The 18,490-nt window shown below is 43.4% G+C and overlaps 1 protein-coding gene across 10 annotated transcripts in view; it reads right to left on the bottom strand.

Annotated features, from left to right (window-relative positions):
• The window catches only part of LOC144510648 (trinucleotide repeat-containing gene 6A protein-like), a 162,233-nt gene extending 150,630 nt beyond the window's left edge, over positions 1 to 11,603 (bottom strand). For all 10 annotated transcript variants that reach the window (XM_078240306.1, XM_078240313.1, XM_078240311.1 and 7 more), the window contains exons 1-2: positions 11,461 to 11,603; positions 11,079 to 11,126 (exon numbers count right to left, since the gene is read on the bottom strand). In XM_078240306.1, coding sequence (XP_078096432.1) covers positions 11,079 to 11,126; positions 11,461 to 11,465 — 53 coding nt within the window. In that variant the 5' untranslated portion in view covers positions 11,466 to 11,603. The remainder of the gene's footprint in view (positions 1 to 11,078; positions 11,127 to 11,460) is intronic.
• Between the last annotated feature and the right edge of the window lie 6,887 nt (positions 11,604 to 18,490).

The raw sequence follows: 18,490 nt of genomic DNA, 5'->3' as shown, positions 1-18,490 counted from the left end.
GTTCTTTGAACAATTACAATATAACAGACTTATATGATACTACTATGGAATGATTTTGCCAGTATTTCACAGCATAATTTCAACCAAAGATGTGCAGGTTAGGTGGATTGACCATACTAAATTGCCCCTTAGTGTCAGGGGGACTAGCAGGGGTCAATACATGGGGTTATGGGGCAGGGCTGGGTGGGATTCTTGTTGGTGCAGACTCGATGGGCCAAATGGCCTCCTTCTGCATTGTAGGGATCTAATGATTCTAACCTGCTTTGGGTAGCCACTGACTGTTAAGGATACACGTGGTGGTTTTAAATGGAGGCTGCAGGCCTCAAAAGTTTAAACAAACAAACCTTTATTGAAAGGATGCTAACACTACAGGCTGTCAAGATAGACTGTCCGTTTTCCCACACAAAACAGCCGATGATATCAGTGATGTAATGTGATCGTTTCACTGCGAAGCTGCTAGTGAGAAAACACTAGAAATAACGTGAATACACCAAACAGTTCCTCCCCCCTTTAAATCAAAAGGTCCTTGACTCCAATGACAGTATAACAAAATTAGCAATATGAACAATTAATAAACAACTAGTCAATAGGTCAGGTGCTCCGGAGGCCATTGCTCTCTGTGAAAGTGTTGGAAAACCTCAGGAGTCCTTGTTTTTGTGTTTACTGCAACCTCTGGTGTCTTTGGTTTAGGTTTGGACATCGTCCATAGTTGTCCTAACTGGAATCAACAGAGTGTCGAGACTGATTCGGTGTTGACGTGTTCTCCTATTGGTTTGCAGTGTCAGGTTCTCAGGAAGGTCCAGGTCTTCCCTTGGCACCACTTGATGTGGACTTGTCGGTTCCATCTCTGGCAGATTAGCCCTTGTTGCTGAAAGTTGTTCCATGTGCCTTCTCCATATTACATCATCTTGTATTTGTACAGTGTAGGTCCTGTCTATGCTAAGATGATGGCAGGTATCCATTCTTCATTTGTGGTATAGTTCCTTGCCAGAATTTCTTGACCCGGATGAAAAATATAACGTTTTGTCTTGTTCTCTCGTCATTTAACCTGATCTTGTTTTTTTTCCTCGACAACTCGTGCCTTGGGCGGTTATAGCAAATCAAGCGCTGTGCATAGTTGACATTTTACCATGAACAACGCCAGACAAATTTGGGTTGAGTATGCAGTATTTCTGTACGTCAGTATGAACTGGCTCAAATCAACCGTGCTCTCTAGTTACCTTCAACTGTTTCACCGTCTGTACAAAACGTTCTGCCAGCCTATTTGTGGCAGGATGGTAAAGAGCAGATTGGATATATTGAATTTCGTTCTCCTTTAAATTGTTTGTGAATTCTTGCAAAATGAACGGCGGCCCATTATCATTCACAAGTTTTTCAGGGTATCCGAATCTGCTGTAAATTTCACCCAATCTTTCAATTGTTCTCTCTGGGGATGTGGCTTCAGAATGATTACTTCAGGCCATTGAGTGCACGTAGACTAGAAAGTAAATTGCCTCCCATACAGGAATTGGCAAAGCTGTTTTATTCCAAAGATGATTCCTAGGGCTTCTTTTTCCATCTGCGCATAATTGATTTCTGCTTTATTCATGGACCTTGATGCAAAAGCGATTGGCTTCTCTTCACCTGCAGGTTTATGCGGGGAAATCAACGCCGTCACCACCCCTGCCCCACCCCACCCTGTAAAGTGATGTGCCACATGCCAGTTGCAAGGGTACATTCAGATCAAAGTGTATCGGGACCTCTGACTTTAGTGCCGCCTCCTCAGCTTGTATGAAGACTTTCTCACACTGATCCACCCACTTCCACTTTGTTTTGACACAATCAGTTAGAATCATAGAATCTCTACAGTGCAGGAGGCCATTTGGCCCCATCAAGTCTGCACCGACCACAACCTCACCCAGGCCCTATTCCCGTAACCCCACAAATTTACCCTACTAATCCCCTGACACTAGGGTCAATTTAGCATGGCCAATCAATCTAACCCGCACACATTTGGACTGTGGGAGGAAACCAGAGCACCCAGTGGAAACCCACGAAGACACGGGGAGATTGTGCAATCTCCACACAGACAGCGACCCGAGGCCGGAATTGAACCGGGGACCCTGGCACTGTGAGGCAGCAGTGCTAACCACTGTGCCATCCCTTGTGTATGGGTTTAAGAATAATTACCAGATTAGGGACAAACCTTCCGTAATAATTTAGGTAAATCCAAAAAGATTCAAGTTGATTGGTATTTTGAAGTGCAGGCGTCTCAGCTATGGTTTTGACTTTCAATGGTGACTTTTGCAGTCCCTTTGCGTCTATGACATGACCTCGCCATTCAATTGAAGATTAGAAAGATTCATATTTGTCTTCCCAGATTCTTAATCCCTAGAGTGTGGCATCTAGGTTGCAGAGATCTTCTTCTTCATTCTTTCCAGTAACTAAGGTATTGTCTAAATTACACTGGACTCCTTCTAATTCACAAAATTTGATCCATCGCACATTGGAACAATGCAGGTACGGACGTGATGCCAAATGGTAGCCGTTTGTACCAAAATAACTATGTGCATCACGATTGTCAAAAAGTGTTGTGAATCCTGATTCACATTCATCTGAAGATACACTTGACTGATGTCAATTGTGTGGCCTCCAGCCAACCCAGCGAATAAATCAGAGGCAGACGGTACTGCTCTGCACACAATACAGGATTGAAAGTGACTTTAAAATAGCCACAACTGCGCACTGATCCATCTTACTTCATCACGGGTACAATCAGTGCAGCCCAATCAGAAGGACTCCAGTTTTCACCAGCCGCTCTAGTTCTGCCTCTATTTTAGATCTGATGGTGTACGGCACTGGCCTAGCTTTAAAGCATCTTAAATGACTTTTGACCTTAATCTCTAACGTAGCTGAGGTAGCTTTCATGCATCCCAGCTCACCATTGAAGACAATGGCATCTTCTGTAGACCTGCTTCGGAATGTCATTAGATTTACCTCGCCCAATTTAATCTGATTTTTCCAGCCAGGTTCTTCCCATTAGTACTTGACAGTTCTTTTAAACATGTGCAAGGACAAGTTTACAGACTGTCCATTCAACTGTATAGTTACATCAATACAGCTCCTCAATGGAACCGCCTCTCCAGTATAGGTTTTAACACTATCTTGGAGGGTTTCAAGGCAGTATGTTGAAGCTTTTCTTGATAAAGTTTCCGGTACCAACGAACTTTGGCTCCAACGTCCAGCTCCATTTTCACCGGCTGTGCACCCAGTAAAGGAGTGACCCAGTAAAGGTTTGTCGCACCAGCATTAATCTGTATGTTCAATGGTGGTTCATCTTCAGACCCTGACTCAAGTCCTTTTCCATGCCCTTTTTGTACCACGTGGATACTTTTTCCCTTATTCGGCTTTCCATTTGATGCATTCAGCTTTTGCTTTTTGTAATTCTGGCCTGAAACTTCCAACAAATGCATTTGATGTGGCCCTTTTTGCCAGGCTTGATCTGACAAGTGGCGATAACATTTGTGCTACATAAATGCCAGGCAATGACCATCACCAATAAGAGACACTCTAACCACCGCCCCTTGACACTGAATGGTGTAACCATCACTGAATCCCCCACTGTCAACATCCTTGGGGTTACCATTGACCAGAAACTCAACTGGACTCAACGTATAAACATAGTGGCTACAAGAGCAAGTCAGAGGCTACGATACTGTGGCAAGTAACTCACCTCCTGACTCCCCAAAGCCTATCCACCATCTACAAGGCACAAGTTAGGAGCGTGATGGAATGCTTCCCACTTGCCTGGATGGGTGCAGCTCCAACATAAGAAGCTTAACACCAATCAGGACAAAACAGCCTGTTTGATTGGCACCATATCCACAAACATCCACTCCTTCCACCATTGATGCTTAGTAGCAGCAGTGTGTACCATCAACAAGATGCACTGCAGCAATTCACCAAAGATCCTTAGACAGCATCTTCCAAACCACAAACATTTCCATCAAGGAGGACAAGGGCAGCAGATACATGGGAACACCACCACCTGCAAGTTCTCCTCCAAGCCTCTCACTATCCTGACTTGGAAATATATCGCCGCTCCTGCGCAGTTGCTGGGTCAACAACCTGGAATTCTTTTCCCAACAGCATTGTGGGTCAACCCACAGCACCTGACTGCAATGTTTCAAGAAGACAGCTCACCACCACCTTCTTAAGGGCAACTCGGGATGGGCAATAAATGCTGGTCAGCCAGCGACGTACATGATGGTGAATTTAAAATTCCTGTACATGATGTCTTTGCACCAACAATCTGCTGCTGAATGCCTAGTTTTTGCATACCAATGGCAATTGCGAGTCTGTGTTCAGTTTTTGGCTGACATCTTAACAATTCTTGGACTCAAACTCAACTGCCGAGCCTCTTTGGCTGTTAACTCCATGGATATAGCAACTTCCAAAGCTTTTAGGGTTAGGTTGCTTTCTGTTAACAACCGCTTTTGAATAGCCTCACTCCTTAAGCCACAGACTAATCTATTTCTAATGATGTCGTTCAAGACATCCCTGAATTCAGCATTCAGCTAGTCTCTTCAGTGTAGCTACAAACTGTGATCGATACACCTTCTTGCTGATTACACTTATGGAACCGAAACCTTTTGGTGATGACTAAAGGTTTCAGTGAATAGCGACCTTGCAATATTTCCACTATTTCATGCTAAGTTTTCATACCTACCTTTTCGTCTGTACCAAACGTCTCAGGAGGTTAAATGCTTTCTCCCCGCCCCCATTGTGCTCAGGAAAGTTGAGACTACTATATCTGCCACAAATCTTGTTTACTTGGACAAAATAGTCGAATTTCTCTGTATATGAGCTCCACTGCTCTGTATTCTCATCAAATGGTCTCACGGTGCCAAGACCTCCCACCATGGTAATAAGGAAAGGGCCTGCATAAGCAGGACACGCCACGAATTTTCAGCACTGTCTTGCTTCTTTTCTCCCCTAAACTAGACAAACCCCCGAGCTCAGCCTGTGTGTTTCACAACATCCTCACCATGCCGTTAGGGAGGGAATTCCAGAATTTTAACCCAGCGACTGTGAAGGAATGGCAATATATTTCCAAGTGAAGACGGTGAGTGGCTTGGAGGGGAACTTGCAGGTCGTGGTGTTCCCATGTATCTGCTGCCCTTGTTCTTCTAGAAGGAAGTGGTCATGGGTTCAGAAGGTGCTGTCTAAGGATCTTAGGTGAATTTCTACAATGCATCTTGCAGATTGGTCCCCAGTCGCAGCTGTGTGTACTAAGTTCAAAATCCCACCACAGCAGATGGTGGAATTAGAACAAAAAAATAATCTGAAATTAAAAGTCTAACGATGACCATGAAACCATTGTTGATAATTGTAAAAACCCATCTGGTTCACTAATATTCTTTAGAGGGGGAAAATCTACCATCCTGACCCAGTCTGGTCTACAAGCAACTCCAGGTCCATAGCAATGGTTGACTCTTAATTATCCTCTAAAGTGCCATTACGTGCCACTCAGTTCAAGGGGTAATTAGGGATGGGCAACAAATCCTGGCCCACATCCCATGAAATAAACTATGTTCAGGCAGAGCATGTTGCAAGCTTCTTTCTGAAGTTTTCTTTTCCAGAATCTTGGATTATTTTTCAGTTCCTCCAGTGGCTGCGACCATTGTTTGGCACCCCTCCATTGCCAGCTTTCCTGTAGCGATGATATCAATTATTTATTCTTCTGGCAGGTGTCTACAATGCTGTCAGATTTTTTTCCACTTTTGGAGTGGCTGAAAGTGTGGTCCGGTCACCTCTTCACCAGTTTTCTACAGGGTGGTTTTAAAAGGTAGGTTTAAACAAACAAAGGGCTTCATTGAAAGGATGTTAACATGACAGGCTGCTAAGATAGACTGCCTGTTTGCAAGTGCAAACGGCCGATGTCAGTGACATCATATGATTGGTCTCTTAAAGTGGCCTTGTTCCACTGTAAAGGTGCTAGTGAGGAAACATTAAAAATAACATGAAGGCACAACAATTCACTTACCTCAAAATTTCCTCAGGTTGTAATCCTACACCTCAGTTCACTGCAAAGGTTGTCTCTGGATCCGTCCCACTCAGAGGGATGACAAATTTCCTCCCAGCTATCTTGGTGTCAACTACAGTGCAGACGAAACCTCAATACACACTTTCTATTTTTAAGTAAGTTACTTATGTCCATTTAAGTACATATTCAAAGCATCTCATTTTTAAAATATTCTTTTAAATTCGAATTTCATTAGGACATTGTTCTTTAAACAAATGCATCCCATTTCTCTCCAGGTGAGCTGGAGAAATAGGTTGGCACATGGTAATATTCAACATCAGACCATTTCCTAAATGTTAAACCAGAATTGAAAATCTTTAAAATACAATTTGATTAGTTTTCCTACATGCAAAATTGTCAGTGAGGACTGCTCGTGCCTTTTTACATTTCAGACTTATATTTGGCATCAAAACCACAATATTCACAGCCCTCAGCAACAGTCAAGTAGCATTGCGTAGGACTTTAAAAACAAAAGCTTACCTACCAGATATAAAAATGTTGGCTAGGATCCTAGCAGGCTCAGCCACTGATCTATTCTAGGTGTTCCAATAAACCCAGCTTTGTTTGTACAACAAGAGCAGTGTGTGTCTAGCACTAATTGGGAAAGCAATCTACGTGAGAAACAAATACAGGGAAACTTCTGGAGTATGGAGCATGTATTTTCCACAAACCAGAAACAACCAGGGAACTAGGGAGCATGTAATTCATGCTAAAACACAATGAGAAACGAAAGGTCACCATTCAGTCATTGAGCCTTCTGCATGATAATGATCATCCGCCTTCCTATTTAAGGGATACCTTCAGCATGACTCAGTCCTGGTTTACTGCAGCTCTGGATCACAGCCACTGGTAAACCAACTTCCATTTTAGTCAAACAGCTTATACAGGGCACATTAACAGCTGCTTCCTATGTCTGTGTAATTTGCAGTAACTTTAACCCAGTGGAAAAACACATGCAATTGTAAGACAACAATTACAACCATAACATTGTAGCCCACAGAATCTCAAAACAGGTTGTTGCAAAATAACCTTTACAACACATGGAGTCTTGACATAACTGAATACCTTTAATATAGTTTTTATCCCAATCCTTCAAAAGTAAAACTTCTACAATCATAGGTAGCTGTAAAGTATTATTTCACATATAACATCAGGAACAACAGACCCATTGGATGAGCAAAGAGAACAAGACTTCAATGATCAGAAGCATGCACAAGAATCAGCTTGGATGTGTCCTAACACTGAACAGTTCCCGACAGAGCATGGCCTTCGGACAGGAAAGACAGTGGGTGTGGAGGTTTGTAGGGAAAAGGAGTAATGTATTTCTAAAAATCTTCAAATGCCTCCCACAGCATGAAGACTGTCCTTTTGACTGCAACTCACAAGCCAACTGCTGGAAGTAAGGTTTAGACTCCCATTTTTTTTTTAAATCACTTTTACTTGCCTCCCTCAATGAGATATCAGAAACTTAGCATCAGAAGGGGATATGAATTTAAGCCCAACATATGTTTATGTAGCACCTTTTACAACCTCAGGACATCCCAAAGCTCTTAACAGCCAATAAAGCATATACAGTGGGTTACTGTTGTAATGTGGGAATCAGGGTAACCAATTCGCACACAGCAAGGCCTCATAAAAAGCAAATGTGATAATAACTGGATAATTTGCTTTTGTATTGTCAATTAAGGGAAAGATTTTGCCCAGGACACCAGGGAGAAAGAACTCCCCTGCTCCTCTTTGAATACTGCAAAGGAATCTTTTATATCTATTTGAGGGGGCATACAAAGCCTAGTGGAATGTCTCATGTAAAAGACAACACCTCTGACTATGCAGCATTTCCTCGGTGCAATGGTAGTGTGTTAGGCTAGATTTCAGTGCTCAAATCTCTGGAATGAGACTTGAACCCACAAATCTCTTGAATCAGAGGTGAGACTGCTCACAACTGAGCTACAGCTGGCCCTGATTTGATCTCTCACCTACAGGAAGCACCTTTCACCTTGTGCTTACTAGCTGAGGAAATGCAAGGATAGACTTGTGTTAGTATATAACTGCACTGACCATGGAAGCAACTTTCTCTTAATTCTGATTTATTTATATCATCATATTTGACTTTGAATTGATCTACCGATTCCATATCTTCTCTAAAAAGACAACCTACTTCCACATTTTAATGTTGTGTGCCACTGCCCAACAGTCATTAAAACCTCTATACCATGAGCTTTTATATTCTCTTCAGTGGCTGGAACCAAGTGGTATCAAAAGAAGCACAGGACCTCTCCCTAAAAAGCTTGATTTCCTGTAAAATCTTCAAAATCCTATAATATTTGACTCTTATCGTTAGATCCACAATAAGTGAATGATGTTTTAATGTCAAGACCAGAACCAGATCCAAGCCCTTCAGAATGTCAGCAGGTGTTTGAATTTCTAATTTAGGGAATCCCAAACCTCCATTCCTACTTCTGGCATATAAAATATCTGAACTTAGCCCCTTGGCAGCTGGAGGAATACAGAGATCTGAGGGTTTTAGGGCTAGAGGAGATTACAGAGGTGGGAAAGACCAAGGCCACGAAGGGATTTGAAAACAAGGGATAAGAATTTTAAAGTCAAGAGTTTGCTTAACCCAGAGTCAATGCACGTCAGGCAACACAGGACAATCGATGAAATGAATTTGGTGAGAGTTAGGACAGGGGCTGAAGTATTAGATGAGGGTGTAAAATGAAGTACCTTTGAAGTAGAAAATTCTTATTTTTCTGATAAATCCCTCTTCGTCCTCTCTGCGCCCACCTACGTAACACCCTACACCAATACTCAGAACCCTCCATCCCTCCCCCAGCCACTTTGCACCACTATTGGTGGCAATAACTACAGCTGCCTCAATCTCTGGAATCTTTCCCTGAATTCCTCTGCCTACCCACCTCATAAGAAAACACCTGAGAGTTTTTGGACACCTAGTCTCAATGCCTGAAACATCTCAGAGTATTGCTTCACATTTACGCATGCTACATAAATGACAAGTTGCTTTGTGAATACTGTAAGAATTAAAATGAGTAAGGATTCAATCTTTTCCTTGGCTTTTGTGGAAATGCACTACATTGGTACTGAATCAAATATGCAACTTCATTCGGGATCTTACCTTGAGGAACTGTGTCTGTGGGGAGGAAAAGAGAAGGGCTGCAGCTCTAGATCCAGAGTGCAGATGAGAAAGAAAATATTTAACTGGGTCTCAGTCTCTGACTGCAATCAAGTGCACATGTATGTGGACACTATACATGAACAGTAGTCTCTCACTATTAAATGAGCAAACATCTTGACACATTTCTCTGGCTTTGCACCTTAGATACATCTGAATTAATCAAAAACTTGCTAGTCCCATTCATCTCTATGCTCCCCGACATACATTTTACAATTCTCACCCCTATGTTCCAATCCTACACAACATTTCCTCTCCCCATCTTTGCAATCTCCCACTGCCCCCACAAGCCTCTGAGAACCATTTTATAACACAGGCCTCCACCATGCACCACCTTCCTTCTCACCACCCTTGGTCTTGTCTTCAACTACCTAGTCCGCAAGCTCTGGAAATCTTTCTCTATCCTCCTTGAAGACATTCCTTGCAACCTACCTCGTTAACCAAGTTTTTTGATCATTTGTCCTAATGTTTTCTTTGGCTCTGCGTAAATTTGTCATTACGTTCCTGTGAAGCATTTTGGATGTTCTATTACATTTTAAAAATGCTACAAAAATGAAAGTTGTGAAAAATGACCACTTTGGTAAGGTAACAGACATCTATCACGCATGAAACATAGTGACTGCCTTCAGAAAAGGAGCAAAATAAATACTTCCAACATGATTTTTCATTGTGTTAAAGCCTCATTCGCATTAATTTTAACAGAAATCTATTTTCAGCAATCCTCTAACAATCAATTACATATACTAAAGTTATCGACTTCATGTCCCCGTCTACGTCAATAGGGACGAAGTAGAAACAGTCGCGAGCTTCAGGTTTTTAGGTGTCAAGATCACCAACCACCTGTCCTGGTCCCTCCATGCTCCGGAGACTAAGGAAATTTGGCATGTCTGCTACAACTCTCAACTTCACAGATGCACCATAGAAAGCATTCTTTCTGGTTGTCTCACAACTTGATATGGCTCCTGCTCTGTCCAAGACCGCAAGAAACTGCAAAAGGTCGTGAATGAAGCCCAGTCCCATCACTCAAACTAGCCTCCCATCCATTGACTGTCTACACTTCCCGCTGCCTCGGCAAAGCTGCCGGCATAATCAAGGATCCCACACACCCCGGATGTACTCTCTTCCTTTTCCATTGGGAAGATAATGCAAAAGTCTGAGATCGTGTACTAACCAACTCAAAAACAGCTTTTTCCCCGCTGTCATCAGACTTTTGAATGGACCTACTTTGCATTAAGTTGATCTTTCTCTATACCCTAGTTATGACTGTAACACTATATTCTCCACTCTCCTTTCCTTCTCTATGTACAGTATGCTTTGTTTGTATAGTGTGCTAGAAACAATACCTTTCACTGTATACTAATACATGTGACAATAATAAATCAAGTAACTAACTACCAGAAAGGTGAATCACATTTGAAAAACCTCTGCTGAACTATCTTGAAATCGGCAGAGACTACCTTTCTCAAGTCCTTTTTTGCATTCTTTTTCTTGCAATGAAGCTGATCGATTATTGCAAAATAGTCAGTTAGGATTCCGGTATAGCCTCATCGCATCATAGATTAGCCTGCCTTTTCCCTTCAGGTGCCAACTAACCCCGTTTCCAACATTATTCCTCCAGTTAATTATTTCCAACATTTTCAAGTTTCGCATTTATTCTATTTTTCTTCACTGTCGAATTCAGAGACGGGGGGGGGGGGGGGAAGAGAGGAGAGATGTCGGAGCTTTATTTGCATTGGACTAGTGGTTGGTGAAGGTCACACGTTTTCCTCCCCAAATTCAACTTTAATATATTTAACTGTATAAGAAACGAAAAACAAATCTTACCTGTTTAGTTTCTCTTGAGCTTCTTTGGTAGCGTTAGCCTCCAATCCTCTGCAATTGAACAGACTAAAATCAGACAGCCATTATACATGTTATTTCTAAAAAAAAACAGAACCGCAGTGAAAGGCCTTGAGATGAGAGCGCTGCAATGCGGGGTTTGCACACAGGCCCATTCCTGATGGATGCTGCAGCCGAGGGGCCCCACTTGCCCTGCCTGCCTCACTCTCCCTCCCAGCCCCCCTCCCCCCGACCGACCGACCGACCCCCTTTTCGCGGCGGAACGGCAATCAATAGAAGACGGTCGCGGCGGAGGGAAGTGGGCTGCTAACGCCCGAGCCGGCTCGTTCCCCCCCCGCAGCCCCGGGCGGAGGTAAATTCCACCCACCTCATTAATGTAAAGTGCAGCAGTGAGAAATTCGAAAGCTAAACATGCGAGTAAGGCTTTAACAGTGAGTGTGCGAGTGGCCGCGGCGCCAAGCAAAGCGCTCCCTCTCCACAGCCGCCATCTTCTTCTAACTGACAGGAACTGGCCTAGGAGCGCGCGGCTGGGCACTTCCGGTCCGCAAATGGCTGATCACATGGTAACCGGGGTGGGAGGACGCCATGGCAACGGGCTCGGGGCGGGCAGCAAGGCCTGCAGGTCGGCAATTAGGAGCCAAGAGGTATGCACGGTAAAGCGAGTGTGGACTGGCTGGCTGCTTCTTTCAGAGATCCGGCATGGTGGACCAAATAGCCCATGTCTGTGTTGGACGCATGGCTCTCACTTTGGGGGCGGAGGGGGGATAAAAGCAACTCAGTACTTACTCCTCATGCCCAGTTGTCTCCCCCTGCAGGGTCACACAAGGTCCTGGCCACCCTTGCCCATTCTTCAACTTGATTCGATTTATTATTATCACACGTATTGGGATACAGTGAAAAGTATTGAGAGTGTGATTATTCTACTGGGGGAAAGTGTCCTTCCTCCTCAGGCCAGCACATATTCACACTTTCCAACCTCAAATTTCCAAACTCAATTTTATTGTTGTTCTCATAGTGCCCTTGGCACTTTCACTTTCTCTGGTGGCTGAATTCACTCTGAGTTTTCATTCTGCGGAACTAACTCTGCAGTTGATCTACAATTTCTTTCATTCAGATCTTATCTGTTTTGTTATACACACTACAGTTTACAATCTTACATCTTATGGTGAGTTTTACTGCCCACCAAAGTGATAGATATATGTTGGTGAACTGAACAATTTCTTCATATTTTGTGCTGAGTACCAGCATCAGACATAGCACAGAGTAAAGGCATTCAAATACCTTAAGATTAAGCACATCATGAATTAAATGTAGAATAAAACTGCCTCAGCACTGTCACATCTAATGCTGTAAGAAGTCTCACAACACCAGGTTAAAGTCTAACAGGTTTATTTGGTAGCAAACGCCACTAGCTTTCGGAGTGCTAGTGGCGTTTGCTACCAAATAAACCTGTTGGACTTTAACCTGGTGTTGTGAGACTTCTTACTGTGTTTACCCCAGTCCAACGCCGGCATCTTCACATCACGTCTAATGCTTTCAGGGCAAGTACAGCAAAGTTTAGGTATAGTAAAGTTCTGTCAACACTGTCCTGTTAAACATTGTAAGAAGTCTCACAACATCAGGGTAAATTCCAACAGGTTTATTTGGTAGCAAAAGCCACTAGCTTTCGGAGTGCTGCTCCTTCATCAGGTAAGTGGGAGTTCTGTTCACAAACAGGGCATATAAAGACACAAACTCAATTTACAAAATAATGGTTGGAATGCAGATCTTTACAGGTAATCAAGTCTTAAAGGTACAGACAATGTGAGTGGAGAGAGGGTTAGGCACAGGTTAAAGAGATGTGTATTGTCTCCAACCAGGACAGTTAGTGAGATTTTGCAAGCCCAGGCAAGTCGTGGGGGTTACAAATAGTGTGACATGAACCCAAGATCCCGGTTGAGGCCGTCCTCATGTGTGCGGAACTTGGCTATAATTCTCTGCTCAGCGACTCTGCACTGTCGCGTGTCGTGAAGGCCGCCTTGGAGAGCGCTTACCCAAAGATCAGAGGCCGAATGCCCGTGACCGCTGAAATGTTCCCCAACAGGAAGAGAACACTCTTGCCTGGTGATGGTCGAGCAGTGTTCATTCATAGAAATCATAGAAACCCTACAGTGCAGGAGGCCATTCGGCCCATCGAGTCTGCACCAACCACAATCCCACCCAGGCCCTACCCCCACATATTTACCCGCTAATCCCGCTAACCTACGCATCTCAGGACTCTAAGGGGCAATTTTTAACCTGGCCAATCAACCTAACCCGCACATCTTTGGACATTCATCAGTTGTCGTAGCGTCTGCATGGTCTCCCAAATGTACCATGCCTCGGGACATCCTTTCCTGCAGCATATCAGGTAGACAATGTTGGCCAAGTTGCAAGAGTATGTACCGTGTACCTGGTAGATGGTGTTCCCACGTGAGATGATGGCATCCGTGTCGATGATCCGGCACGTCTTGCAGAGGTTGCTATGGCAGGGTTGTGTGGTGTCGTGGTCACTGTTCTCCTGAAGGCTGGGTAGTTTGCTGCGGATAATGGTCTGTTTAAGGTTGTGCGGTTGTCTGAAGGCAAGAAGTGGGGGTGTGGGGATGGCCTTGGCAAGATGTTTGTCTTCATCAATGACATGTTGAAGGCTCCGGAGAAGATGTCGTAGCTTCTCCGCTCTGGGAAAGTACTGGACGACGAAGGGTACTCTGTCCGCCGTGTCCCATGTTTGTCTTCTGAGGAGGTCGGTGCGGTTTTTCGCTGTGGCGCGTCGGAACTGTCGATCGATGAGTTGAGCGCCATATCCTGTTCTTATGAGGGCATCTTTCAGCGTCTGGAGCTGTCTGTTGCGATCCTCCACATCTGAGCAGATCCTGTGCATACGGAGGGCGTATCCATAGAGGATGGCTTCTTTAACGTGTTTAGGGTGGAAGCTGGAGAAGTGGAGCATCGTGAGGTTATCTGTGGGCTTGCATACAGTGAAGTGCTGAGGTGACCATCCTTGATGGAGATGCGTGTGTCCAAGAATGCAACCGATTCCGGAGAGTAGTCCATGGTGAGTCTGATGGTGGGATGGAACTTGTTGATGTCATCATATAGTTGTTTCAGTGATTGTTCACCATGAGTCCGAAGGAAGAAAATGTCATCGATGTATCTAGTGTACAGCATCGGTTGAAGGTCCTGTTAAACATCTCCAGGGCAGGTATAACACAAGTAAAAATGAGAAGTAAAGCCTTTTCCTCACTGAATTTCAGAAACCTACCTCTCCTGTGTCTTGTCCAAACTGAGTCTAAAACCTAGTGGAGACCTCCAGCACTGAAGATGGACAGAAGTAATGTTCCACCCATTAGTCTGTTTATCTGTAAACAATATATCTCAGAAACTAATAGATGGATTTCAACAAACCTGGTACACAGTTATGGAGCAAGAACGTCCAAGGAAGAGCTGATTCTTTTTTGGCCAAGATGTTGATCTGAATCCAGATCCTAGATTTGATCCATTAACATTAGGAGATAGAGCGAATTGGAATTTTTTAGAATGTTGTGGGTAGTTTTATTAAGAATGTTTTTGGATGTTTTAGAATGCTGTGGATTGTGTAGCTGCTCTGGTGGAATTTGTCACAGCTGTCCAAATGTGAGCAGAGTTTTCAGAGCAGTTTTGGATGTGGATTGACATGAAGCCTCAGCGACATGGAAGCTCCTAATGAAAATTTTTTTTTCAGCTTTGTAATTACAGAGCATCAACCAGTCCGGAGAAGCCCCAAGGAAGAGCTGCATAATTGTAATAATTTTGAATTAACACAGCATGGTTGACGTATGCGCTCTACCACATGCCCTCTTTATTTGTTCTCTGTTTTGCTCTCTCACTCTTTTATGTCAACAGTTGAACCATCTTTATCCCCAGTCATTGATCTGAATTGTTCTACACAGAGTTCTTAGTTCACTGATCATGAGAAGTACAAAATAACAATGCACAGTAACAAGAGATTTTGATTAATTGAATGGAGCAAAATGATGCCTGTAATCTGATGTTGAGTGTGCAAGGTGCCTTTGTTTGTCCCACAAGTTGTAATGGATTTCCAAATCCAATGTATGTTGTTGGGGGTTATAGCCGAGTGGGTTTGACATAATTGTATTTATGCATGTACCTAAAATGTATACATAAGGGCGGCACGGTAGCACCCCGGGCGGCACGGTAGCACAGTGGTTAGCACTGCTGCTTCACAGCTCCAGGGTCCCGGGTTCGATTCCTGGCTCGGGTCACTGTCTGTGTGGAGTTTGCACATTCTCCTCGTGTCTGCGTGGGTTTCCTCCGGGTGCTCCGGTTTCCTCCCACAGTCCAAAGATGTGCAGGTTAGGTTGATTGGCCATGCTAAAATTGCCCCTTAGTGTCCTGGGATGCGTAGGTTAGAGGGATTAGTGGGTAAATATGTGGGGTAGGGCCTGGGTGGATTGTGGTCGGTGCAGACTCGATGGGCCGAATGGCCTCCTTCTGCACTGTAGGGTTTCTATGTTTCTATAAGCTATGTGCTTAAAAGTAGGGATAATGAAGGTTTGAGTTATACTTCGCTCAGTTTCTCGGCTGAATTAGAGTAATCTGAAGTTTTCACACCTCACAGAGCAAGAGAGAAAATGAAGATAAGATTCCCTCCGATGATCGCTGCCACCTCCTGATCATTGGACACAAGGGACATTGGCAGTGAATTGCGAGCAGATTAGATGCTCATCCTCTTGTCTGCTTCAGTTGGCCTTAGCACCTCTTACAATGAGTTGGGGAAAGATCAAACAACTTTCTCAATCCTGATCACTATGAAATGTCTCTAATAGATACTGGATGAGTACGGTATGGGACTTGGTTGCAATACATGGTAAAATAACCTGCTAATGTCTCAGCTGAGACTCGCACAACATCCAGGTTTGGGCTGAAAAATGGCAGGTAATATTACTGCAAACAATCCCCTTATGCAATAAGAAAAAGCTCAATCACTCTCCTCTAATTTGCAACAGCACCATCAATAGAAGTATCTTCACCAACAACACCTTCAGAGTCACCACTGACCAGAAGCTCAGATAAACCAGCCATTTGAAATCTCTGGCTATCGAAGCAGGGTAAAGATTGGGTGGTCTGTGATAAGTTAATCACCTCCTGATCCTTCAAACCCTCTCTGCCAGCTACAAGACTGAAATTAGGAATATAATGGAATGCTCCCCACTCACATGGATGCATGCAGCTGCTACAACGTTCAAGAAGATCAACACCATCTGGACTTAATTAATGCTCCTCCAATCTGATTCGTTCCACTCCTTGCATTTTCCCCAAAGCCCTGCCATTTTCTCCTTTTCAAGCACAAAGTTGTCAATAGAAGGAGTGACTGCTTTACACTTAGCATTGAAACACATTGAAGAAGCAGCAATGAAATGCAGACTAGAACCTTGGTTGAATAGAGCAGAAGCCCCAGTGGAAAACATGAGGATGTAAAACTCAGATATTGGATACTTAAAGCCTTTATTGTCAGAGGAAGGGCAGAATGAGAGAAGGTAGAGGAGCACTCAGTTTGATAGTGAAAGAATGTTGTTGCTCTGTGCTCCTTCTGGTAAGCTCCTGAAGTCAAACTTCTGATAGCTGAACAGAGAAAGGTGAGGACCCAACTCTCAGAAGGAGAGTTTTGTCTCTGTTACTCACCATCTCCCAAAATGAGCCTGAATCTGCCTGACATCACTTGGAACTTCAGTTAGAGTTTCAGGCTGTGACACAAAGGTACAATGAGGAACAAGACAAAATGGAAACCCCTGTGAGTGGCAACTTCACTCAGGCCCAGGTTCAACAAAGCAACGTACTCAGCAAGCCCCTCTACTGTTAGCTCTCTGGAGTCTGGACTCATGCAAGGACCCAACCAACAGGTGATCATGCACAGTTCAGTAAGCATGCACAAAAGGATTGTTAAAAATCCTTAGTTTTCAGAACATTCTCACAAGGTCTCAAGAGAGGCTCAGTTTGACTGACAAATCACATCTCTCATGATCAACTCATGAGTGTTGGCGTGTTTGAAAAAGATAGAGAGAGAGGCCAGCTCATCCATTGATTCTGTCTGACGCTTGCAATATTGCAGCAGAAAACACGGCCTTTAGTACTCCCCATCCACACACAGCCATGTAATCTCCTGGGAGAGGAAAGATTTAAAAAATGCCCTAAAGCAATTCAGGGAAAGGAGGATTTTGGGAAATACCTCTGACCACCAAAAGCAGTCAAAAACCAGTTCCAGGAACTCCATGAAGGAGTTCTTAAAGAGACAGAGGCTGTCTTGTGTTAACGCATGATTTTTGTTTCAACAATCTGCTTTGAAGTTTCGCTACGCTTTTCTCTGTTCAGTGGCAAAATCTTGACCTTGCCAAATATGATTATAAACTACCTTAAAATGTTGTGGATATATCGCACACCTATATATTGTAGCTGTGAAACTGTGCAAAGTGCAACTTGTACAGCAGGTGTAATTTCAAAGGTACACTGTTGATGGCTGATATACGAAGCTGCGTATTGTTATGCCATTTTTTCATTTTTAAACACAAAGATATAAACTGTATAACTCAGTAAATCAGCAATGTTTGATGTTTGGAAGGACATTGTGCATTTGAAATGTCAAATGTAAGTAAGTAAAGATTGTCACTCATTGATTGATAATATTCCTTTAACAATTGAGTGCGCTTTGTAGCCAGAAATTATTGCTGAATTTGTGTGACACCATACAGTACTCACCAGGTATGGCTTAGTGCAAGGGAGGTTCATTTGAAAAGGTCAAATAAAAAGGGCAACTTTAATCTTTTCAATATATGATTGATTTGCCCAACATTCCTTGAGTCTGGTCCCTGCCACCAGAGCAGCAACTTGATATTCAGCAAGTTCTGTGTTTGTGTAGGTGCAGTTGATCTCTCTAAAGAAGGAAAATGACTTCTAAACTTGCTTGGTGCCCATAATGACTCAGTGGATTAATAGTGCACAAGTGAGGCTATATTGAATCTCCTGGTTACACTCTTTATCCAGCTTGGCACAAGCAGAGTGGGTATTGGGGTAAAGTTATTGGAGAATGCTTGATGCCTATTGAACTGTAGCCCAGGATTTGTCAGGATCTTGAGGAGAGATTTGGTCAAAGGGCGAATACTGAGGAAAGAAGCAAGGATCCTCTAGTATTCTGCATTAATGCGGCTCAGCGCTATTGTGATAGCATGACAGTTCACAAATAGACACAGGTGAATGAAATGTACCATAAAAGCTAGACTTTAGGTGGAATACTAAACAGCAGATTCCTGACTAACACAGAGCACCAAAGGATGCTGTGCTTGGATCAAAATTACAATAAACTGTATTCATATAAAAAAAACACA

Source organism: Mustelus asterias, chromosome 23 (genome assembly GCF_964213995.1).
Source record: "Mustelus asterias chromosome 23, sMusAst1.hap1.1, whole genome shotgun sequence".
NCBI lineage: Eukaryota > Metazoa > Chordata > Chondrichthyes > Carcharhiniformes > Triakidae > Mustelus > Mustelus asterias.
Note: the sequence above shows the minus strand (reverse complement) of the source record. Positions and strands in the feature narration are given on the sequence as shown.